Source organism: Suricata suricatta, chromosome 9, assembly GCF_006229205.1.
Source record: "Suricata suricatta isolate VVHF042 chromosome 9, meerkat_22Aug2017_6uvM2_HiC, whole genome shotgun sequence".
NCBI classification, from domain to species: Eukaryota; Metazoa; Chordata; class Mammalia; order Carnivora; family Herpestidae; genus Suricata; species Suricata suricatta.
Genome location: NC_043708.1, coordinates 12,650,297 through 12,676,069, shown reverse-complemented (window position 1 = coordinate 12,676,069; position 25,773 = coordinate 12,650,297). Strand labels below are relative to the sequence as shown.

Here is a 25,773-nt window from a genome sequence, read left to right as displayed (position 1 = left end):
TACTGCTGCTGTTCTTTTTCCCTGGTAGCACGTTAGCAGTGGCCACGCACGCAGTATTAGAAGCAATCATCCCTGGATGTTAGGCACGCCGCGATTCTGGAGATAGTCTAGTTTAGGGATTTTTAAACTTTTTTTTTTTTTTTTAGCTAAACACACCACCGCTCAGACAAAACCTTTCAGAGAAGCCCAACTGCAGAGTGGCAGAAGCGGGGACCCTCCCGGGGGTTCAGAGGAGCAGGTCCAGGAGGCGCTCTGGAGCACAGCCTGGACGTGCTCCCTCATTGACAGAACAGCGGGAGGTCCAAAGAAGCCCAGTCCTGCGGCCAAGGGCACACACCCAGACCTCTACCTGCTCTCTGCCCAGGGCTCTCCGGCACGCGGTGGTGCCACTCCTCACTCCCCCGACTAAGAGCTGGCTTCCTGAAGCCACCCTGGCCCCAGCACGCGGGGCGACGGCGGCGATGCTCATCCCGTGATCTCATTATCTGCGTGGCCGTCTTCCCGCTTCATTCTAAGGTCTGCAACTCCAATCCTTACAGGGACCAGGGGGCCTGGGTGGCTCAACCGGTTAAGCACCTGACTTCAGTTCGGGTCGTGATCTCACGGTTCTGAGTTGGAGCCCCGCATTGCGCTCTCTTCGGTCAGTGTTGACCCCCACTTCGAATCCTCAGACCCTGTCTTTCTCTCTGCTCCTCCTCCCTCTCTCTCAAAAATAAACATTAAAAAAAAAAAAGGTTGTCTAAAAACAATCTTTACAGAGACCAGATTAGTAATGATTAACTATGATACTACAGGAAGGTGAGAACAAAAAGAAAAAGAAAAAGACAAACAAAAATATTCTGCCAGCCGAACAAATACAGCAATTGGTTTACAAGTCTTGCATCCGAGTTTTCAGCTCACCCACCCTCCTCCTGTCCCTTTCTTTCCAAACTAAACGCAACGTGAGGGCAGAAGTCATGACTACTCCTGTATTCCCAACCCCTGGCATGGTGCCTTGGCACACGTACCTGGGATCAAGAGATATTTGTTGAATAAACGAGTGAAGATCTGAACCATATCTTCATATCTTTGTATCCCCAGCACCTAATTTACTGAACTGAAGGAATTTGAGATTGTCAAAAGCATGCCACTATCTAGATACAAAGCACAACTATTTTAATTCTCCCAGTCTTCACTGCAAACGGAGACTGAAGCATTAAAGATCAAAGTACTGAATACCCACGATGTGGCCGGGCACAGTCCTAGGCTTGGGGTGCAGTGCGACTGAGGCAGGCCAGGTCTCTCTGCTCATACGGTATTTATAGTTAGTCATAACCTTAACTGTTCACATAATACCTGTGGATTGTGAAATTTTGGTTACATGGAATCCTAGAGAAAGTTATCTGAGACTAAACAATGGTTTATTAATCAGAATGCAGTCTTTTTTTTAACAAGCTTTATTTTTTTTAATATCTTTTTTATTTATTTTTGAGAGACAGAGACAGTGTGAGCAGGGGAGGGTCAGAGAGAGAGAGGGAGACACAGAATCTGAAGCAGGCTCCAGGCTCTGAGCTGTCAGCACAGAGCCCGATGCGGGGCTCGAACCCACAAACCGTGAGATCATGACCTGAGCCAAAGCCAGACGCTCAACCGACAAAGCCACCCAGGCGCCCCTAACAAGCTTTAATTTGCTTTATTTTTCTTGTACAAAACGATGTAGAGGCCACAGCTGGAGCTTGGGTCCTCTGCACGGAGACTCTGGTGTGGGTCTTCACAAGATGGTCAGTGAATTCCTGGTAGGGAGACTTGGTGACCACGGTCTCTTTCCAAAGGCCAGGGGTGAGAGAGCTGTGGGTCTCAGAGATGGCATCGAGAGTGGCCTTGGCACGATGCCCAGGGCGGCAGTGCGGCCCGGGCTGAGGTGCAGCCATCGTCGATGCCAGCCATCAGCAGCAGCTTCTTAGGTCCAGGGGCTGAGACGATGCCAGTGCCTCTGGGGGCAGGGAAGCGGCGCACCAGCACAGAGCCACAGCGGCCTGTCACCTTGCACGGTCCAGTGTGGGGTTTGCCGGCCTCGTTCCCCCAGTAGCCTCGCCGCACAGGGACGATGGGGAGCTTGGACAGCAATATGGTCCCACGGATGGCAGCGCCTACCCCCTGGAACACTTAACACCCAGACCGACATGTCTGTTGTAATCTCCGATGGCAACAAATGCCTTGAACCTGGTCCACTGGCCAGCGCGGGTCTGCTTTTGCACAGGCATAATCTTCAAGACCCTGTCCTGAAGGAAAAAGCCAATGACCTCCGATTCCTTGATGGGCAGGGAGAGGAGATAGATCTCCTCCAGGGACTTGATCTTCATGTCCTTGACCAGGTGGCCCAACTTGGTGACAGGCATCCACTCCTAGTCCTCGGCCTTGCCTCCGCGAGCTCCCCGGGGCCCCGACCCCGGATGCCGCTGCGGAAGCCTCCGCGGGAGCCGCCCCGGCCTCCCATTCCAGGGCCCCCGGGCACTGGCATCATCCGCCATTTGGTGTTTTCCCGGAGAAGAAGCGAATGCAGTCTTTTTCTATGTTTACTTACATCCTCACGCAATTTACAAGTTCCTTTGATAGAAATCAAATAGGTATGTAGGTAACTGTGTCAACTCCATGCATGACGTACCAGTACGGGCCGGCTGAGCAGGATACAACATGCTTGGGTTTAAAAGGAGAAGCTGACTGGCTGACAAACCTTTTGTCCCTGCAGGTTAGTAAATGAGCACAGCCTGGGCCTGCCAGGAAAGTAACACTCTTCTACACACATGCAGGCACGCGCATGTGCGCGCGCGCGCACACACACACACACACATCTAAGAAAGGAAGGGTAGGAACATCAGGCAGAAAACCACTTAAAGGGCTTTAAAGCGTGGCTGGCTCAGTGGGTAAAGCATCTGACTCTCGATTTCAGCTCAGGTCATGATTTCGCGGTTCGTGAATTTGAGCCTCTCTCTCTCCCTGTGACCCTACCCTGCTCACAAGCATGCACTCTCTCCCTCAAAATAAACAAATAAACTTTAATAAAAACACAAAGAAGAAAAAACTACTGCCTAACAAAAGCCAGGCAGCTGTCTAGAAGAACCACACATGCATACTCTTACAGAAAATTATATAATGAATCATCGCTAAGTTGAAATGCTTTTTATTATATAATGCTATTTCTCCATCACTAGTGAAAATGCTTTAATTCAATTCCACTGGATAGAAGGATGAAGAAATTGCCACGAATAGATTTAAATTAAAAAAAAAAGTTTTGAATCACAACTGGATAAATATCCAAGTTCATGCCCTCCCCATTCTACTGTGGTAAAACAGCACTGATAAGTGAACTCAGATGAGCACCACTCCTCCAGGAGTCATTCAAATGACGTTTCCATGGCTGAATATAATAATGAACATACATATTAGTGTAGGGGATTGTTCCTTTACTAAGAGTGAGCCAAGCTCTTTTTTTTTTAATGTTTTATCTTTGAGAGAGAGAGAGAGAGCGCGCGCAACAGAGACAGCATAAGCAGGGGAGGGTCCGAGAGAGAGGGAAACACAGAACCGGAAACAGGCTCCAGGCTCTGAGCTAGCTGTCAGCACAGAGCCCAACGCGGGGCTGGAACCCACAAACTATGAGATCATGACCTGAGCCAAAGCCGGACGCTCAACCGACTGAGCCACCCAGGTGCCCCCCAAGCTCTTCATTTTGATTGGAACCCTTATTTTCTGACAAGGAAACTGAGGGCACAAACATGTTTCAGAAGGCACCAGCAGACATGGCTAAGCACTGTGTTTAAGGCGATCACAGAGAACCTCACCGAAGTCGGCCTCTCTACAGTTAGCCTACAATCTGAAGAGACCCAGGGATCCCAGAAGTAATGTTTAAACAACCCAAACCCCAACATTCTAATATCACAGTGTGACTTACAACACAAGTTTTCGAGTCAGAAGGACCTGTGTTCAAGCGTGGGTTTACCATACTGGCTGGGCCACTCCACGAAATACTTAGTCTCTTAAGTCTCTCTCTTCCTTCATTCAGCATGTTTTGTTTGGTTTTGTCTCGTTTTCTAGGAGCTAGGAACACAGGACATACAAGACAAACCCAACCTTACTCTTGGGGTCCTGACACACCGGCAGTCACTTATAAAGTGACAAATGTCAAGATAAAGAAAATACCCGGGGGTATAAGGAGAGCACATGACCCCAACCAGGTGTGGGTCGGAGAAAGCCGCCCGGGAGAACCTCTCAGTTACGCCCTGACCTGACGGATGAGCCTTGGGCTGACCTGCTGCTAGGGCGACTCTGGGCAGAGGAAATGGCTGCTACAAAGGCCTGAAAGTGCAAATGCAGGGCTCAGGGAACCAGCAGGAAGTGGCTATGTCTGGTCCACTGGGAGGGAGAGCAAGTGGGGGCAAAAGGAAGCTGGTTAGGAGCCTTTAAAAAGTGTCAGAGTCTGGGCTTACCCCTAACCCCAAAGGACAGACACCAGAGAACTCTGAACAAGAGTGACAAGCTCAGAGTTAGGATTCTAAAGATCAGCAACCAAGAGTAAGAGCACGTGTTCTGGGGGTGCCTGGGTGGCTCAGGCCATGATCTCATGGTTCATGAGTTCGAGCCCTACATCAGGCTCACCGCTGTCAGCGCAGAACGCACTTTGGATCCTCTGTCCCCCCATCTCTCTGCTTCTGCACTGCTTCCACTTTCTCTCAAAAATAAAAAAATAAGTTAATTAAGAAAAAAGCGCACGGGCTTTGAAGCTAGATTGCCTGAGCTCAGATCCTGGTTCAGAGCCTTACCAGCCATGTGATCACAGACAAGTTACTCACTGGCTCTCTGACCCTGTTTCCTCCTCCTCTGAAATACAGATAATAGTACTAACTTCGTTGGGTTATGGTCCAATGAGTTAATATTTGCAAAACATTTACAACAGTGAATGGCACATGGTGTTTTTAAATAAGTACATTTTAACATGCTGCTTACAGTGTGGAGAGTGGCTCAGTGTGTAAAAGCAGGACTAAAGATGGAGACTATTTAGGAGGCTGCTGTCAACCCAGGGGCTGATGACAGCAAAAGGCAGGCAGCGGCAGTGAGAACGGAGGGAAGCCAATGAATTTAAGATTAACTGGCTTGGGGAACCTGCACACAGCTTTGATGTCAGCGCAGGTCACAATCTCATGGTTCATGGGACTGAGCACCGCATCGGGCTCTGTGCTGCCAACACGGAGCCTGCCTGGGATTCTCTTCCTCCCTCCCTCCCTCCCTCCCTGGGCCCCTCCCCTGCATGTGCATGAGCACACACCCCTGCTCTAAGTCAATAAATGAACATTAAAGAAAAAAAGAGTTCATTGGCTCAACAAAACATTAGCAAACTGAATTCAAGAATACATTAAAAGGGTCCGACACCATGACCAGGTGGGATTTATTCCAATCTACAAATCAATCAACAGGATACGCCTTAACAAAATAAAAGATAGGGGCACCTGGGTGGCTCAGTCGGTTAAGCCTCCGACTTCGGCTCAGGTCAGATCTCACGTTCGTGGGTTCGAGCCCCACGTCGGGCTCTGTGCTGACAGCTCAGAGCCTGAAGCCTGCTTCGGATTCTGTGTCTCCCTCTCTCTGACCCTCCCCCTCTCATGCTCTGTGTCTTCTGTATCAAAAATAAATAAAGCATTAAAAAAAAAAATTTTTTTTTAAATAATAAAAGATAAAAATCATACCACCTTAACAAATGCAGAAAAAGCAACTGACAAAGTTCAACATCGATTCATGATAAATACTCGCAGTAAAGTGGGTATAAAGGGAATATTCCTCAGCGTAAAAAAGGCCATCTATGGCAAGCCCACGGCCAGCACTATGCGCAATGGTGAAAAGCTGGAAGCCCCTCAAGCCCTCTAAGATCAGGAATAGGCCAAGGAGGCCCATCCTGCCACTTTTATTCAACGTAGCTCTAGCAGGCGTAGCTACAGCAATCAGACAAGAAGTAAAAGGCAACCAAATTAGTAAGGAAGAAGTAAACTGTCACTCTTTGCAAGACATGGTATATATAGAAAACCCTAATGACCCCACCAAAAAAACAAAAACAAAAAAACAAAAACAACCTTTTAGAATAAATGAATTCAGTAAAGTTTCAGGATACAAAACTAATATACAGAAACGTGATGTGTTTTTATACACTAACAACAAACTATCAGAAAGAGAAATTAAGAAATCAATTCCATCTACAACTGTGTAAGAATAAGATACCTAAAAATAAATTTAACCAAGGAAGTGAAAGACCTGCACTCCAAAAACTGTAATACGTTGATGAAGGAAACCAAAGATGACACGAACAAATGGTAAAAAAGCTATTGCATGCTCAGATACTAGAAGAATATTGTTAAAATGCCCATACTACCCAGAGCAATCCACAGATTCAGTGCAATCCCTATCAAAGTACAAATAGCACTCTTCATATAACTAGAACGAAATAATCCTCAAATTTGTGTGGAGCCACAAAAGCCCCCGAATAGCCAAAGCAATCCTGAGAAAGACAAAACAGAGATGGAAGTATCACTCTCTCAGATTTCAAACTATACCTCGAAGCCATAGTAACCAAAACTATAACACTGGCACAAAAACAGACACGTAAATCAAACAGAATAGAGAGCCCAGATATAAACCCATGTTTATATGGTCATTTAATCTACCACAAAGGAGCCAAGAATATACAATGGAGGAAAGACAGTCTCTTCAATGAATGGTGCCAGGAAAACTGGACAGCTACATGCAAAAGAATGAAACTGGACCACTGTCTTATACCATACACAAAAATAAATTCAAAATGGATTAAAGGAGGCGCCTGAGTGGCTCAGTCGGTTAAAATTCCAACTTTGGGTCAGGTCATAATCTCGTGGTCTGGTCCCTGAGTTCAAGTCCTGGGTCGGGCTCTGTGCTGACGGCTCAGAGCCTGGAGCCTGCTTTGGATTCTGTGTCTTCCACTTTCTCTGCTCCTCCCCTTCTCATGCTCTCTCTCAAAAATAAATGAATGTTAAAAAAAAAACACTTAAAAAACAAAAACAAAATGAATTAAAGAACTAAACGTAAGACCTGAAACCATAAAATTCCTAAAAGAAAATATAGGTAGTAGACTCTTGAACATCAGCCTTGCTAGTATTTTTTTGGATCTGTCTCGTCAAGCATGGGCAACACAAGCAAAAATAAACAATTGGCACTACATCAAACTAAAAGCCTTTTGCAAGCAAAGGAAACCATCACAAAACCAAAAAAGTAACCTACTGAATGGGAGAAAATATTTGCAAATGGTATATTTAATAAGGTGTTAAAATCCAAAATATATAGGGGCATCTGAGTGGCCCAGTTGATTAAGCCTCCGACTTCGGCTCAGGTCATGATCTCGTGGACCGTGGGTTTGAGTTCCTGAGCTCTGTGCTGACAGCTCAGCGCTTTGGGGCCTTCTCTGGATTCTGTGTCTTCCTCTCTCTCTCTGCCCCTCCTCCACTTTCAGTCTCTTTCAAAAATAAATAAACATTTTAAAAAATTACTTTTAAATCCAAAATATATACAGAATGCATACAACTCAATCAATATCTATAAAGCAATCAATTAAACAGGCAGAGGACCTAAACAGACATTTTACCAAAGATATCCAGAAGGCCAACAGACACATGAAAGATGCTCATCATCACTCATCAGGGACATGCGATCAAAACCACAGTTGAGACCAGCTCACACCTGTCAGAATGGCTAACATCGAAAAGACAAGAAATGTGTTGGGTAGGATGTGAAGGGAAAACAACAACAATAACAACAAAAACCCTTGTGCGATGTTGGTGGGAATGTAAACTGGTCCAACCACTATCGAAAACAGTATGGAGAGTCCTCAAAAAATTAAAAACCTATGGCCACCTGCCTGGCGCAGTTGGAAGAACATGCGCCTTTTGATCTCAGGGTCATGAGTTCAAGCCCCACATTGGGTACAGAGATTATTTAAAGTTAAAAAAAATTAAAACTATAAATACCATAGGATCCAGCAAGTCCACTTGTGGGTATTTATCCTAAGAAAATAAAAACACTAACAGGAAAAGATATATGCAGCTCTATGTTCATTGCCACATCATTGACGATGGCCAAGATATGAAAGCACTTAGATGTCCATCAAAAGGTGAATGGATAAAGATGTGATGCATCTATATGTGCACACTCATGCACATACATGCACACACACATACAACGTATCACTGAGCCATAAACAATGAGATCTTGCCATCTGCAACAACATGGATGAACCTAGAAGGTATTACACTGAATGAAGTCAGAGAAAAGACAAACACCACGATTTCACTTACATGTGGAATCTGAAAAACAAATGAACAATCAAAACTGAATCAGACTTGTTAGTACACAGAACGAATGGTTGCCAGAGGGGAAGAGGGTCAAAGGATGGGCAAAATAGGTGGACGGGATTAAGACGTACCACCTTCCAGAGGTGGGCAAAGAGTTATTTGGAAGGATAGGATGAAGAACTGACTGGGAGTGAGGAGAGAAGTCAAAGTATGTGCCTAAGTTTTGACTTTGGGGAAGGGCAGTGCCATTTTCTACTTATGTGGACCCAGGAAGAAAGAACAGGTTTTCGAGGGAGGAAAAAAAGGAGTTTGGTTGTTTTCCCAAAAATGGATAATACACCAGCCTCATAGGTTGTTTGACTAAATGAACTGATGTGCCATGTCTCCTTTCCAACTCTGTCCAAATGTTCAAGTCCTGAGCAGCAGTGTTTCAGTGTACAAAATCCTAGTCTGGCGGTATGGGAAGGACAGCCTGAGAACGGAGGGACCAGAGGCTGGACGCTCTCTGCTGCCCCTAGCGTGATGGAAGCGCTACAACACCCCCGTGCGTTGAAAGAATGAACTTGCTGAATTTAGGGGCTCACATCTCTTACTGCATGTGATGGCCCCCGTAGGTCCCGTCCGTGCTAATCCCGTCTCCAGAACGAGGAGCGCTCCTTGTCACTCACCTGGGTACTGCCTGTGCTTCCTGTCCAGCAGCTGAGGGTTGTTTTTGTTTTTAACTGAAAATCTGCACTCACTATTATTATCTTACATTTTTATAACATTTTACAGTATATGGCAAAATGTACCAAAAATGGGTAAGGACCTAACTAGGCATCTTCCCAAAGAAGACATCCAGATGGCCAACAGACACATGAAAACATGCTCAACATCACTCCTCATCAGGGAAACAAATCAAAACTTCAATGAGGGATCATACCTGTCAGAATGGCTAAAAGAAAAAGAAAAAGAAAAAAGACAAGGGATACTTGGCTGGCTCAGTCAGTGGAGCATATGACTCTTGATCTCAGGGTTCTAAGTTTCAGCCCCACAATGGATGCAAAGATTACTTAAAAATAAAATTTTCTTTAAGAATTTAAAAAGACAAGAAATAACAAGTGTTGGCAAGGATGTGGAGAAGAAGGAACCCTTGTGCACTGTGGGTGGGAATGTAAATCGGTATAGCCACTACGGAACAGAAATACCATATGATCCAGTAATTACACTGCTAGGTATTTACCCAAAGAAATCAAAAGGATATATTGTACCCTTATGTCTACTGCAGCATTATTTACAATAGCCAAGATAAGGAAATAGCTCGAGTGTCTATTGATAGAAGAATGTAGATGAATGAGTAAAAGAGATGTGAGATATATAGAAATATAAATAAAATGGCATATTACTCAGCCATTAAAAAGATGAGATCTTGACATTTGGGACAACATAAATGGACCCTAAAGTGGCATTATGCTAAGTGAACTTAGAGAAAGAAAAGTACCACATGATTTCACTTCTATGTAGAATCTACTAAACAAATGAATAAACAAAAAGCAAAATCGGACTTCTAAATACAAAGATCCAATGGTTGGGATAGGGGATGGACAAAATGGGTGAAGGGGAGTGGGAGATATGGGCTTACAGTTATGGAATGAACAAGTCACAGCAAGAAAAGGCACAGCACAGAATACAGTCCACGGTATTGTAACAGTGTTGCATTGTGACAGACGGTGGCTACACTTGCAATGAGCACAGCATGAGGTATGGAGTTGTGAATCACTATGTTGCACATCTGAAACCGATGTAACACTGTGTGTCAAAAAAGTACAATGTTTCCATTTCTAACAGAATTCCAGAAACAGTCTAAATGTCCTTAAGAGAAAATTGTTTGAATAAACTATGTGACATCACATGATGATGTTCTGTGTATCAATCAAAAGAAATGTGGAAGCTCTCATAGTATGCTATACAGTGATCTCTGGGATTCAACCTAACACGCATAACAGTATGCATTTAAGAAAGGGAAGGAAATGTAGTTACTCGTATTGAGGGAGAAAAAATGGAAAGATATCACTGACTAATTAAAATTCTAACCCACAAAGGGGATAAGTAAGAGGCTGGAGGAAAAGAGATGAAAGCCTTTTTTTCTCTGAATATGCCTGGTTTACATTTTCAAGCTCAGAACCACGTAAATGTTTCACAACACTATAAAACAGGGTCAATTCAAAAAGAAGAACAAAGCAATCCCTAATAATTGAAAATATACCTGTGTATCAAACTGTTGGTAAAGCCATAGAAGATTATTTCAAGTGATCTTAAAACACGGTGATTTGACCGCACATCTGCTGCAGAATAGGTCCTAAGGACAAAAAGAGTCACAAAGAAATATTAAACTATTTTTTAAGCTTATTTATCCTGAGAGAGGGCGAGAGAGAGTATGAGCGTGTGCATGAGGAAGGGGTGGAGAAACAGGAAGAGAGGATAATCCCAAGCAGGCTCTGCACCGTCAGCACGGAGCTGACATGAGGCTCAAATGCATGAACTAGAGATCATGACCTGAGCCAAAATCAAGAGCTGGACACTTAACCTACCGAGTCATCCAGGTTCCCCAAACTATTTAGTATTAATCACAATACTACTTATTTCTAACAAATACATAATTGTACTAATAGCATTAGGAATTAAGATTTTCAGTCTATGAAGGAATATAAATATTAAATTATAAATTTATATATACATTACACATTATATAATAAAAAGAAATTAAGTAAAAATCTCACAATCTTCAATTTGGCCCAGAAATATCAATATGAATTCATGATGTATTTTTCTCTTTCTGATTTTGACCACTCAAAATGTCTAGAAATAATGGCAACCCAATTCAACTAGTTCTCTGAACACTTATTTGTGGTTTTAATGTCCCCATACCATTTTCCACTAAAAGAAACAATGGTTTTTAGAGAAATACCCAATTCCAGGCCATCATGGAACATGTAAGTGATGGGCTCTGGGCATCCTTTAGACCAGAAAGCAAGAAAACAATTCGAGACATCTGGGTCATGTCATAAAAACTTAATTAGTTAGACTCCCATTAGCCACGGATATGACCATGTGAGCATTAGAAAAACAATATCTGCAATGGATTGAAATATAAATGTAAAAATTCAATAGTTCATAAGGAAAACAGGGAGAAAAAAACACCTCATTGATCACCTCCAAAAATTGCAAAGACCCCAACTCATTTTCTGAAAATTGAGAAAGGGAACAAACGAAGCAGTCTTTCCTGCCTGAACTGTTTCCGGGTCTCCCCATAGTGTTGACAGGTTTACAGAGTTATTGTCACTAATAAAGGAGGAATGCCAAAATTAGAAAATAACCATTTTGTAACCCCAATGAAATAATGGATCCAAGCAATAATCATAAATGGCTGCAAAAATCACTGGGTGAAAGACTAATGGGCAGCTTCGTAATAGATGGATGAGTCAGGACTGTCCATGCATCCCTGACCAATCTTCACATTCCTAAAAGGAGAGAAAACTACACACCACATCCTCCTGACCTCAGTCAACAGCAAATACTCCAATGAGGTATTTTCAGTTAAAATTATATCTGAATCTAATTAATTCTCTAGATCTAATTGCCAGCTCACAGGAAATACTGGGAGAGAGATGCATGCTAAATGACACCCGGAGGATTTGGTGGGAAATGTCGACAGGATAGAAGACTCAGTTTCCTCAACAAATCACAAGGGAAAACAGAGGGTAAGGAGAAGCTTTTATATTAAAATGACACTTAAGAGATATATCCACAAAATACAACGTCGTATCTTTTTTGGATCCTGGCTTGAACCAACATTGAAAGACCATTTTTGAGACAAGTTGGGAAATTTGAACAGACTAGAAATTAGATCACATTAAAGAATTCTAGTTAATTTCATTAAGTGATGTTTAAATTTTTTTAATATAGTACTTCATAAAAAGCAATTTTACCAACATTATCCTGATGCTGAATACCAAGAAGACATTTGAGAAATATCTTAAGATAAATGGCAAGACCAACACTCCCCTTTAAACTTTCTATTTCATCTTCCCCAAGTAAAGGATAAACCCTTGACAGTTCCTGAAGTCACTACCCTTCCTCACCACCAGTCTCAATCATTTTTCCCAAGGCTCCTCTTCGTGCCCTCTGTATTTCCAACTGGACTCTCGGCAGTTCTGCACAGGTCACACAATTTCCTTCCTGCATGTTTTTGAAGGCCCTGGAATGCCCTTCCACGATCTCCATTCGTTCAAATCCCACCCTCTGGAAGACCCCTTGCAAAAGTAAGCTCCTATACAAAGCCTTCTTTGAAATTCCAATCAGAAGCCAGGATTTCTGTAGCTCACTTGTGCTAAGATATCTACAATATCTTTCCTTTTCTGTTACTTTGTGAAATACCTACTATTGGTCTGTATATTCAGCAAACATTTATTGAATACCTCCCATATTTGGGACCTGTGCTGGGGGCTAGGTTATGCTACCATGCATAGACACTGTCCCTGACCACATGGAAATTAAGGTCTAGCAAAGGCTAGCCAAAAACTACACTAATTATATTCGAAATTACTCACAATTATGTGGGGCATTACCAAAAAAGAAGTGTGCGAACTAGAAAGGCTAAAACAGAGGTGCCAGACACCACTGGACTCTGCCACATAAGGCTATGATTTAGAATTAATTACTTTAAACTACAATTCACTGTGCCTCACTGGTTAATAACGCAGACTTCCTGGGAATGCTTAGGGCATAAAAAGAATATGTAATACTATCAGCTGGCGCCCATGAGACCCTCAATAAATAGCTCTGACTCCCAGCACCTGCGTCCTGCTGGTGAGAACTTGCCTTTGCTCAGGCTTTGAGTCCCAATCCCTAGCTCTGAGTCTGACAAGATATAAACTCAATAAGCATTTCAGAAATAAAACGGGGAAGGAAGAAAGATGTAATAAAAACACCCAGCATCTGCGTTAAGGAAACTCCTTGAAATGCAGGGTACTGTGATCTCCCTTTTATACATGAAGTAACTGAGGCTCAGCTCAAGAATGGGGTCCAAGAGCTTGACAACATCAAAGTCCCAGCTCCAGGGCCTCTCCTCGGTGTCTTTTTCTACACCCATTACTCTGCAACTCGAACCCAGAAGCCCGGACGCGGCAGGAGCCCTTCCCAGAAGGCTTTGCAGTACCGCTAAGAACTCTGGGATACAAATGGATAAACAAATCCAAGGCAAGGACCGAGACCTAAGACCGAGAAGCTCCTTTATAATCCCGCCGGGTGACTTCTTCACCCCTTTTGTTTGCTTACCTTTCCTGGCGCTGCCGCTATGGGAAGCCTCACCAATGCCTGCAAAGGCCGGGAACAGCGCCATGGCCACAGGCCGCACTGCCGTTCCCCCCTACAGAAATGGCGCCCGCGAGCGGACGCCGGTAATGAGGCCTTCGCGGTTGCGGTGCACTCTGGGAAGTGTGGTTTTTTACCCCCCGCACTCCCCCGGGCTGGACCCGGGACAATGCTGGGCGAGGAGGGGCGGGGCAGGGCGTAACGGGGCGGAGCCACTTCGCAGTAATTGTTACTGGAAGGCTCCTGTTAGAACCGGAAGACTCAGAGACCGGATGTGGAATTGTTCAGAGCCGAAAGTAGGAACTGGGATTCCAGTTGACCCCTGAACCCACTCCATCATTAACTGGGTCAAATTAATCAACCTGTGATGTTCAGCTTCCTCATTTGCAAAATGTTCCTAATATTAAATGGGCCTTATAAGTAAGGTGCTTAGTTGGCATTGTACCTGGCCTGTGGAAAGCACTTGATAAAAGTTAGCTATTATGTGAGTTGTGACTGCAAATCCAAATCGAAGTCATGTGAGATATCCAGAATTCAGTTTACCTTTTAAAATATTTTAGGAATAGGGGGCGCCTGGGTGGCTCAGTTGGTTAAGCATCCAACTTCTGCTCAGATCATGATCCCACAGTTCGTGAGTTTGAGGCCAGCATCGGGCTCTGTGCTGACAGCTTGGAGCCTGAAACCTGCTTCAGATTCTGTGTCTCCCTCTCTCTCTGCCCTTCCCCTACTTGTGCTCTGTCTCTCTCAAAAATAAATAAACATTAAAAAACATTTTTTAAGGGGCGCCTGGGTGGCTCAGTTGGTTGAACTGCCAGCTTCAGCTCATGTCATGATCTCACGGTTCGTGGGTTCGAACCCCAGGTCAGGCTCTGTGCTGACAGCTAGCTCAGAGCCTGGAGCCTGCTTCAGATTCTGTATCTCCCTCTCTCTTTGACCCTCCCGTGCTCATGTTGTCTCTATCTCTCAAAAACAAATAACAGGGGTACCTGGGTGGCTCAGTGGGTTAAACCTCCGACTTCCGCTCAGGTCAGATCTCACGTTGTGGGTTCGAGCCCCGCATCAGGCTCTGTGCTGACAGCTGGCTCAGAGCCTGGAGCCTGCTTCCAGTTCTGTGTCTCCTTCTCTCTCTGCCCCTCCCCCTTTCATGCTCTGTCTCTGTCTGTATCAAAAATAAATAAAACATTAAAATAAATAAATAACATTAAAAATTTTAAGTATATATATATATTTTTTAAGATATCTTAGGAATATAAAAGAATGAAAGGTCCTGTCAAGTTCAACGGATAGAAACTACATTCACCCACCTAAGTAGTATTCTTGACCAAAAAAATTTTTTTGAATCAATTTAATCAAGCCTACTACTAGAAATATAGGGGACAAAGAAAATTTAAAGAGTTCATACCACCTAGAAGCATCTGCCAAATCCAGAACATAGGAAATTATAGAAAATAACCCAGTTCCTTCAACAAATCGATGGCTTTACGGGTACAGAACATTGCAATAGATTAAAAGACCTTTAGAGATGTATCAACCAAACACAATATATGACCTTGTTATAATTCTGATTGGACCTTATAAAAACATCTTTTTGAGGCAGATGGAAAAATAAGAGGTGGGTAGAGTATTAGATTTCACCAAGTGATTCTTGTTAATTTGATTAGATGAACTAATGGCACTAAGATTACTTTTTAAAGTTCCCACAGGGGTGCCTGGCTGCCTTCGTCTGTAGAGCAGGTGACTCTTGATCTTGGAGTTGTGAGTTCACACCTCACATTAGACTTAGAGCCTACTTAAAAAAATCATAGATATAATAGAGTTCTTATATATTAGAGATACATACTCTGGTTTTGCAGGTGAAAATAGATAAATGAAAATATATTTCTTTGGATCCCATGGGCTCAAAGATCTCTAGAGTTAAAGAAAAAATACATTAGAAACCAAACAGCCACAAATCTAATCAAGGGATGGATGGGGTCAAGAAAGCTGCTGTGCTTATGTGAGTCCAAAATGAGCACCATTCAAGTCTGCAGACCTCTACTTAGTAATTACAAGAAGGGGTTTGGTATGATAGTGGGGGTAGTAAACCTTTGCATGCCTGCAGCTTTAAAACTCAGGTTCTACCAAAATCTCCAGCTCTGAGTTATCTCAGTTGGCACAGCATCTGTCTCCTTAGCAGATGACTGCCTGGCTGGCGGGAGTCTTCCCCAGTGCTCCGTACCGTTCCATTCCAGAAAAGTCAGTCGTACGCGAGGTTTAGGAAAACCAAACCATAATAGTAATGTTCCTGTAGTCCAAAAGAATCTCAACGTGTTAGATATTTTCTGTACTACAAACGCATAGGAGAATTTGGCTTAAGAGAGGACCCTTGTAAGAACAATTTAACGGGGCGCCTGGGTAGATTAGTGGGTTGAGCATCCAACCCTGGGTTTGGTCTCAGGTCATGATCCCAGAGTCATGAGTCTGAGCCCCAAGTCAGGCTCCACGCTGAGCTTAAGATTCTCTCTCTCTCTCCCTTTCTCTCTTTTCCTCAGCCTCTCTCCCCTGCTCACGCTCTCTCTCTCAAAATAAATTAATTAATGAAAAAAACAAAAAAATTTTTAATATTTTTTAGGCTTATTTATTTACTTAGAGAGAGAAAGAGAATAAGCTGGGGAGGGACAGAAAGAAGGAAAAAGAATGAATCCCAAGCAGGCTCCACACTAGTAGTGCGGGGCTCTAACTCACAAACTGTGAGATCATGCCCTGAGCTGAAATCTAGAGTTGGATGCTTAACGAACTTAGCCATGCAGGTGCCCCTAAAAAACCAATTTAAAGTGTACAATCAAGGGACACCTGGCTTGTGCCGTTTGAGTCCCACATTGGATGTAAAGATTACTAAAAGTAATTAATTAATTCACAAAATAAAGTGTTTAATTGAGTAACTGATACAAACCCCTGATTTTAAGTTGAAACCTTATGAAGTTTATGCAGTTTCAGAACATGAAAGAGAATATAAAGTTTACTGTACGTGTAAGTGTAATTCCTTAGCTTTATAAACATTAATGCTTAAAATTACCTGAAAAGAAAAGAAAATATATTAAATCTATAAATGTATATGAAATATATAAATTCAGAGCAAACGTCAGCAAGCTTTTTCCTAAAGGGCCAGAAAGTAAATATGTCTTTTAATGCTTTTCATTTATTTTTGAGAGACAAAGAGAGCTCGAGCAGGGGAGGGTCAGAGAGAGAGGGAGACACAGAATCCGAAGCAGGCTCCAGGCTCTGAGCTGTCAGCACAGAGCCCGATGCGGGGCTTGAATCCACAAACCATGAGATCATGACCTGAACTGAAGCCGGACACTTAACCGACTGAGCCACCCAGGCGCCCCCAGAAAGTAAATATATTTGGCTTTGCGGGCCAGAGAGTCTCTGTCACAGTTTTTAAGTTCTACCCTTGTGTTGAAAAAGCAGCCATAGGTAATAAATACATAAACTAAGGGACGTGGCTATGTACTAACAACACTGTGGTTACAAAAACAACGTGAGCCACGGTGGCCATAGTTTGCCGCCCCCAAAGTCTTCTGTATTACATTGCGCAGTGTTTAATTAACTATCCTTATAAATTGAAACAAACATTATTCAAGACCCCTTCAAAGTATTGCTAAAATTTACTAGACTTATAAATAAAATAAAATTCATAAGCTGAACGTGAACATTTAAAAACATTGTTTCTCAATCAGAACGTCTATTCCTCTGGCGCCTGGGTGGCTCAGTTGGTTACATGACAGACTTCGGCCCAGGTCATGATCTCGTGGTTCATGAGTTTGAGCCCCATGTCAGGCTCTGTGCTGACAGCTCAGAGCCTGGAATCTGCTTTAGATTCTGTGTCTCCGTCTCTCTCTCTGCCCCTCCCCCACTCATGTTCTGTCTGTCTGTCTGTCTGTATCTCTCTCTCTCTCTCTCCAATAAATAAACATTCAAAAAATTTAAAAAACATTCCTTTATAGTCAACAGCCAGTTTTCAGGAAATGAAGAAGGCAGAGGAAAATGTAAAAATGCCAGGCAACGCAATCAGTAAAACCCTGAAACTGTATAGAATAAACCACCTGGTTCTTACAAGAAATAAAACACAAGGGGGGGAAATAAAGTCAAAAAGAGACATACAGGGGTGCCTGGCTGGCTTAGTCAGAAGAGGGTGTGACTCTTGATCTTCGGGTCATGAGTTTGAGCCCCACGTTGGATGTAGAGATTACTTAAATAAATACATATTTTTAAAAACAAAAACAAAGAGGAGGTGGGGCACGTGGGTAGCTCAATTGGTTGAGCATCCAATTCTTGATTTCCACTCAGGTCATGTTCTCAGTTTTGTAGATGGAGCCCCCCATCAGGCTCTGTGCTGACAGTGTGCAGAACCTGCTTCAGATTCTCCCTCTCTCTGCCCCTCCCCCACTCACCTGTTTTCTCTCTCTCTCTCTCAAAATAAATAAATAAATAAAATAAAAAGAGGGGCTCCTTGCTGGCTCAGTCCATGGAATGTGTAACTCTGGATCTCAGGGTTGTGGGTTTGGGCCCCATGTTGGGTGTGGAGATCACTTAAAATAAAATCTTTAAAATAAAAAGAGAGACATAGATTATAAGAGACTTGAGAGGCATATTGACCAACAGTAATGCACAGATCTTATTAGGACTCGGATTCATACATACAAACTACGTGAGTAAAATGATAACAGTATGAAACCAGCCACTGGAAATATGCACGCTGGCTGGATAATTCATAAAATTAAGGAAGTATTGTTAAAATTGTGTAGGCATGCTAAAGGTGCTGTGATTACATATTTTTTAAAGAGTCTGCGTCTTTTAGATATACATACCAAAAGGCTCACAAGTGAAATGGTACATTGCCAAGGACTTGCTTCAAATATAGGAGGAAGTTAAGGGGAGAGGTATGGTTGAAGCCAGATGATTAACGCTAAGTTGATCATTGTTGAAGTAATGTAAATATGTACTATTATTTTGGCCTTTTTTGGTAGAATGTTGAAATATTCTATAATAGAAAATTTAAAAAATTTTAATGTTTATTTTTATTTCTAGATAGTGTGAGCAAGGGAGGAGCAGAGAAAGAGGGAGACACAGAATCCAAAACAGGTTCCAGACTCCAAGCTGTCAGCACAGAGCCTGGTGTGGGGCTCAAACATAGAACTGTGAGATCGTGACCTCAGTGGAAGTTGGATGATTAACCAACTGAGTAACCCAGGTGCCCCCATAATACAAAACTGTTAAACTAAAAATCAAAAAGTTTACTTTTCTAAAAAGTGTAACAATAAAAGGGAACAAATTACTGAGACACAACAATATGAATGAATCTCAAAATCTGTATGCTGTGTGCAAAAACAGGCAGACACAAGAGTACTTACCATATGGTTCTATTTATACAAATTTCTAGGAAATGCAAATTAATATATAGTAACAGAATCTACAGTAGAGATCCGTGGTTGCACAGGGCTCTGGGAGAGGTATCCCAGAAGGCATGCAGAATCTCTTGGGGGTGATGGAAACGTTCTGTAGCTTGATCATGGTGGTTTAAGAACACAGTAAGGTTTTGAATTTATTGTTTCCATAAACTAAACACCTTTTAAGCCAGGGGTCACCAAACTTTTTCTGATAAAAGTCGCACAGTAAATATATTAGACTTAGCAGGACATGGGGGTCTCTGTGTCAACTACATTGAAGTTTAAATGTCATATAATTTTCATATGTCACAAAATATTATTCTCTTTTTTTCAACACTTGTAAAAAATGTTCTTAACCCAGGGCCATAAAAATAAGTAGTGGGTCAATTTGACCTATGTCCATAGTGTGCTGGATGCTTGCAAAGTCTACGTCATTCAACAAAGCTTAAAGTAAAATTTAAGTTTATTTTACTTATTTTGAGAAAGAGAGAGTTTGTGAGTAGGGGAGGGGCAGAGAGAGAGAGAGAGAATCCCAAGCAGGCTGCATGCTGTCAGCAGAGTCCAATGTGGGGCTTGATCCCACGACCCTGGGATCTTAATCTGAGCTGAGCCCAAGAGTCATATGCCCAACAGACTGAGCTACCCATGTGCCCCTAAAAGTAAATTTTTGAATAGTCTTTTCTACATAGGAAATTCCACTCCAGACTGCATAGGAACAGCTCACTTTAACTGTTGTTGTTATTGTTATTATTTTGTTATTATTTGACCCTACTGACTTTGGGTATTTCCGGTGTCTGTGGCAGGGATTTCTTATAATAAGCCAAAAATGATTTCAAATTCTGATTTGGCTTCATATGTAGTTTGACTAAAGGGTGAGAATGCACCACTCATCCACTTGTACTTCTTCTATTCTTTGTGGCAGAGATTACTCCCTCTAGCCAGGCACTTGCTGTTCTAGATCCATCTTACTTCCCAGTGTGTTCTCATTTAGCCTGCACCGCCTCATGGATTTTGATCACCTCCAGACACGACAAGAATGAATCTTTTCTCTGGGGCTGGCGGGAGGGAAGCTATGTGAAGGAGCAGCGGAGGAGATTGTGCAGGAGAGATCTGCGGAAAGGCGGTCTGGTTTAGTTGCAGGAGTTGGATGAGAGATGTTCAGTTGGGTCCCAGCGAGTAGGCAGCCCATCTGGCCATGAAGAATGAAAAATGAGTAGAGGCTGAAAGCTATGGAAAACAGCCTGAAAGCAATGTCATAGGAGACACAGTGTGAAGACACAGACAGCCAGGAGGCACTTGGACACAAAGTCAGTAAGTGCTTAGCCCTTGTTTGTTGGCAAAAGAATGCCTGCGTGATTCCCATCTATGTTTGGAGAAGGATATTATAGGGAAAAGAATAGGCTGTGGACTCCTATTGTTTTGCCTAATTAGCAGCCTCTTTCCTGAATCCGGGAGGTGGTCACTGTGGCCTGGCTGTCCTGGCCCCACCTGAGTGTCCCCGGTAGGTATGTGACCCAACTCAGTCAAGGCTTCAGCTGGTAAGTGCTCAACTCTGTCTGACCCAAGCCAGGCCAAGCAAAGTTCTTCTCCAGGGATTTGGGAACTAGAGCTGAGAGAAGAAAGTGACCTCTCTGTGTGTCTGGACTGCAGGATGTAGAAGCCCAGGAGCTGGCAGAGGAGCAGAGGAAACCTGCCTGTTAGGAGAGAAAGATGAAAGCAGACGTGAGTTGCAGAAGAGAGTCCCAGAGATTTGGGGAAGCTCATTCCACCTGCCCCTGGCGTCTCATTCCTATGCTTGGATTCTGGGAAACAACCTCATATCCTTATAAGACATTCCCCATTTCAGCCAAATAGATTCAAGTTGACTTGCTTTCACAACTAAGAGCCCTAAGCAATATGGAATGGATGAGTACATGACACCATTTCCACACTCAAGGTCATTACCTTACCGTCTGGAGGTGTTCCAATGCATTTCAGTGATGAATGAGACTTTTAAACTGGTTCGCCTAGAACACGTGAGAGCAAACTCCTTTCATCTTAAGAAGGAAGGACTCCTCGCTCACTGACTCAGGCAAACTGGAGAAACAGGTCTCTGAACTCATTCGGCCTCAAGGAGCTTTCTGGTGGTCTCTATAAAGCAAAAGAAAGAAAATGTGCCTTTGAAACCAGAGGTCCAGCAAGAATAAAGAAGAGCTTGAGCCACTCTATTGGTGTGATCTGCTTCCCATTTTGTTGTTGGTGTTGGAGGTGGTGGAGGTGTCCTAAGTTGGAAATGCCTCAATATGTAGACACAATCGCAAGCAATAGTTCTACAATCATAGCTAAGTTAGCCACTTTGTACTTAATCACAATTAACACACTCAAAGACCTGTTTGAAATGTGTAAGGTTTTGAGAGTTTTTAAAAAATTTTATGTTGCTTTCTTTTTTAAATTTTTTTAAAGTTTATTTATTTTGAGAGAGACAGAAACAGAGTGAGTAGGGGAGGGGCGGGGGGGGTTGAAGAGAGAGAGAGAATCCCAAGCAGGCCCCACACCATCAGCACACAGCCCAATGTGGGGCTGGAACTCATGAAACCCCAAGATCATGACCTGAGCCGAAAACCGAGAGTCAGACAATTGACTGACTGAGCCACCCAGGTGCCCCTATTTATTTCTGAGAGAGAGACAGACAGAGCATGAGCAGTGTGGGCCAGAGAGAGAGAAGGAGACAGAATCCGAAGCAGACTCGAAGCTCAGCTGTCAGCACAGAGCCCGATGCGGGGCTCAAACTCCCTAACTGTGAGATCATGACGTGAGCCAAAGTCAGATGCTTAACCGACAGAGCCACCGAGGTGCCCCAAGGTTTTGCGAGGTTTTGCAGAAATTAGAGAAGGATGTCAGCCAGGGAGAACACTCTTTAGAAGGAAGCTCATTTAGGTTTACTCTCTTATAAAGAGAGTTGTGTGGTCAGGCTGAGTCATTTCCTAAGAGCCTTGGGAAAAAGGTGATTTTTTTAAATATAAGCTCTACTCCCAATGTGGGGCATAAACTCACAACCCAAGATCAAGAGTCTTTTGCTCTACTGACTGAGCCAGTCAGTCCCCCTGGGTGGGAAGTGATTTTCACCAGAGATTCAAAAGGTTAAATGCATTTTCTTGGGTAGCTTACTCTTAAACTAGGACCTCTTCCCAATATGCCCTGAAAGAATTCTACTTTTGTTGTCATGAATGCTCTTCCAGAAAGTGGTATATGGCTGTTTTGTTTTGTTTTGTTTTATCTTGAGAGAGACAGAGACAGCATGAGCAGGGGAGGGGCAGAGAGAGAGGGAGAGAGGACCCCAAGCAGACTCCCTGCTGTCAGTGCAGAGCCCAATGCATGGTTTGAACCTGCGAAACCATGAGATCATGACCTGAGCCAAAACCGAGAGTCAGGTGCTTAACAGACCGAGCATTTTGGCATCCCAAAAATGGCATGTGTGTTATAGCTATATTGATAATGAAAGAAATCAACAATAAACCTTCTGTTTTAAATAATTTTTACATAAGCAAACGGTTAAATCTCCACTGGTCAGGCTGCCTTTCTTTGTCTAGAAAAGAACTGGTTTGGCCTCCGTCTCCATTTAACAACGTCTTTACCTTGCTGACTTGTCTCGCTGGCTCGTGGTCCCGTATCTTTTAAGTGTGAGGCAAGACGTGGCCAGTTGACACCTCTCCCCTCTGTTTCCATCTACACCTCTCTTTTCACTGCCTCCTGTCACAGCCCAAAGGAGCAAAAGTGTGGATTTTTTCCCTTGTAAATTCCAGTTGCGAGTGAAAGTGTCTAAATTTTGGTTTCACCTTTTGCCCATCTATTTAGGAATCCAGAAAGGAACTCTCCTTTCCATTTTAAGCATGCAATACATGCTTGATACAGAAAAAGTTTTAAACACAGGGAAATATGAAGCAAGTGCAGAATAATCACCCATATTTCCATTGCCCAAAGAAATACCCTGAATACTATTTCAGGGTATTTCTACACAGGGCTTTTCTTGCTTCTATTTCTGCTTTTCTTGTATCTTAGGTTATGGGTATATATTTTCATCATAGTTATGATTACTTTTCCTCCTATTCTAAGCATCTCTCTGTTTTATTACAAATGTCATAAACATGTATTAAATGTATAATATTTCATCCAATGGATGGGATCACAAATACTTAATCAATCCTACTTCTAGATGTTTATCAAATCTTGCTTGTGTCATTTCATTGATTTTATCCATGAGTTCTCCAAAACATGAATGGCCAGACAGGACTGTGAGCCACAAGACCGTAATGGTAGATCCACAAGCGGCCAAGATGGGTGTTTGTAATGAGGAGCATGTGGAGTGCCGGAGCATGAGGAGTGAGGTGGGAAAATGGCAGCAAAGGAGGGCAAGAGGACACCTTCTAAAAAGACAAATATCAGGGCACCTGCGTGGCTTAATCAGTTAAGCGTCTGACTTCAGCTCAGGTCACGATCTCACAGTTCATGAGTTCAGGCCCCATGTCAGGCTCTGTGCTGACTACTCAGAGCCTGCAACCTGCTGCAGATTCTGTGTCTCCCTCTCTCTCCCTTTCCTCAGTGCTCTCTCTCTCTGAGAAATAAACATTAAAAATTTTTTAAATAAATAAAAAGACAAATATCAGGGCACCTGGGTGGCTCAGTCTGTTAAGTGTCTGACTCTTGATTTCAGCTCAGGTCATGATCTCACAGTTTGTGAGTGTGAATCCCCCGTAGGGCTCAGCACTGACAGCTCAGAGCCTGCTTAGGATTCTTTCTCTACATCTCTCTACCCCTCCCTTGCTTGCATGCTATCTCTCTCTCAAAATAAATAAATTAACTTAAAAAATTAATAAATAAAAAGACAAATGTAACTTCAAATAATAAAGGTAAAGCTTCATAAAACATTTATTCAGCAAAATCACTATACCACACGCCAACACTACACCTCAACAGGCAATTCTGGCCTGAAGAAGTAAGCATAAAGATAATCCATAAGTGACCAAGGGGCACTAGCCAGGCTGGGGAGGTGGGGACTAACTCTGCCTGACTCCACAGAGGTAAAGCTGCTGACCCGAGTCTTGAAAAATGATGAAGGCTGAGTTCACTGGGAAGACCAAGGAGAAAACAAATGTAGGCAGAGGAAATAACAAGTGCAGAAGTCTCAATTTTAAAACAGCAAGTTGTGTTCGCCACCCCTCAGCCAGGGCTGTGCGGCTGCGGTGCAGTGAGAGAGGCTTTGATGGGGTCCCCGCAAACCCTGAGGCCGTGAGGTGTACAGTAAAACATTTGGTCCCTGTCCCTGGTTCTTCCTCTGAGCCAAGTACTAAATCCTTGGAATTTCCCAAGATTCTTTGTTATCCACAGTGAGGTCCAAGTTTATGCTCGCAAGAGGACTCAGGATGGAGATAGGCTGGAAAGACTGTGTGATTAGAGGGTTGGGCTTTGAGCCAGCTGACCTCTAGGGAGTGGAGGGGGTGCGGGAGATTGAGTTCAATAACATATTGAGTTCAATAATAATAATGCCATCAATCATGTCTATGTAAGGAAACCCAATAAAACTTGAGATATCAATTCTCCGATGAACTTCCTGGTCGATGAACACATCAGGGTGCTGGGAGGGTGGTGCATCCTGATACCATGAAGAAAGTGCACAGAAGCTCGACATTCAGGATGTTCCCATGTTCTTTATTTGGCTGGTCCTTATCCTTTATAATAAAACTATAATCATAGCTATAGCACTTTCCTGAGAGTTCTTTGTTGTAGCAAATTTCATACATTAGGTGGCTGAGGGACCTCCTGCACTTGTGCTCAGGTGGTCAGGAGAGCAGAGAGCCCGGGCACCCCTGAACTTGTGGCTGGCATCTAAAGTGAGAACAGTCTTACTAGGGACACTGCCCTTAACCTATAAGTCTGTACTCACTGCTCGTGATTTGCATAGGAATCACATGGCAGGACTGCACCATGCTAAGGGATTTTAACCTTATTTTTGAAGGTTATTTTTTTCCTTAGAGAGAGAGAGGGAACATGAGTCGGGGAGAGGGACAGAGGAAAGAGAGAGAGAGAGAGCATCTTTACCAGGCTCCACACTTAACTCGGAGTCTGACAAAGGGCTCAATCCCATGATCCTGGGATCATGACCTGAGCTAAAATCAACCTTAAATTGCCACCTTAGTCTGCTCTACCCCCTTTCTCAAGGTGAGCTGGGTCACCCACTTTAGGAACTCGAGAGGAGACTGGGTTTTCCTTTATTTATTATCCTCTTTTTACTGTCTTAGAAAACAAGACCATGAAAAGCCATTGTCAGAAATAAGATAAGACACAGAGCTACCCATGTTTCTGCCCTGACCAGAATGTAGTATAACAAACATTCCCAGAGTGCCTGAGCGGCTCATTCTATTAAGCATCTCACTTTGGCTCAGGTCACGGTCTTATGGGTTCGTGAGTTTGAGTCCCAAATTGGGTGAGCTTGAGCCCCTCTTCGGGATTCTCTCCCTCTCTCTCTCTGCCCCTTTCAGGACTCTCTCTTTCTCTCTCTCCCTCTTTCTCTCTGCTGCTCATTCACTCACACACACTCTCTCTCTCTCAAAAAATAAGAATAACTAAAAATAATAAATAAATATAAACATTCCCCCCTTCATCCAGTCTCC

General features: G+C 43.2%; 1 protein-coding gene, 1 long non-coding RNA gene and 1 pseudogene across 7 annotated transcripts in view; all 3 read right to left on the bottom strand.

The window, feature by feature from the left end:
• Nucleotides 1-13,812, bottom strand: part of NRDE2 (NRDE-2, necessary for RNA interference, domain containing) — a 50,173-nt gene extending 36,361 nt beyond the window's left edge. For 3 of the 4 annotated variants that reach the window (XR_003912963.1, XM_029950766.1, XM_029950768.1), the window contains exon 1: nucleotides 13,662-13,809. Coding sequence is in view for 2 of the 4 variants with exons in the window: in XM_029950766.1 (XP_029806626.1) it covers nucleotides 13,662-13,725 (64 nt within the window). In the remaining 2 variants the exon portion in view is untranslated. Of the gene's footprint in view, nucleotides 1-13,661 lie in introns of all 4 variants that reach the window. The other variant, XR_003912964.1, reaches the window with a different exon arrangement.
• LOC115301096 lies at nucleotides 1,626-10,607 on the bottom strand (annotated as a pseudogene).
• Nucleotides 13,813-14,825: 1,013 nt separating the features above from the next.
• Nucleotides 14,826-25,773, bottom strand: part of LOC115302613 — a 49,532-nt gene continuing 38,584 nt past the window's right edge. Inside the window, exons 5-7 of one of the 3 annotated variants that reach the window (XR_003913555.1) lie at nucleotides 21,076-21,256; nucleotides 15,538-15,605; nucleotides 14,826-14,856 (exon numbers count right to left, since the gene is read on the bottom strand). This is a non-coding gene — a long non-coding RNA (uncharacterized LOC115302613). Of the gene's footprint in view, nucleotides 14,857-15,537; nucleotides 15,606-19,655; nucleotides 20,821-21,070; nucleotides 21,257-25,773 lie in introns of those variants that run through there. The other 2 variants (XR_003913559.1, XR_003913557.1) reach the window with 2 other exon arrangements.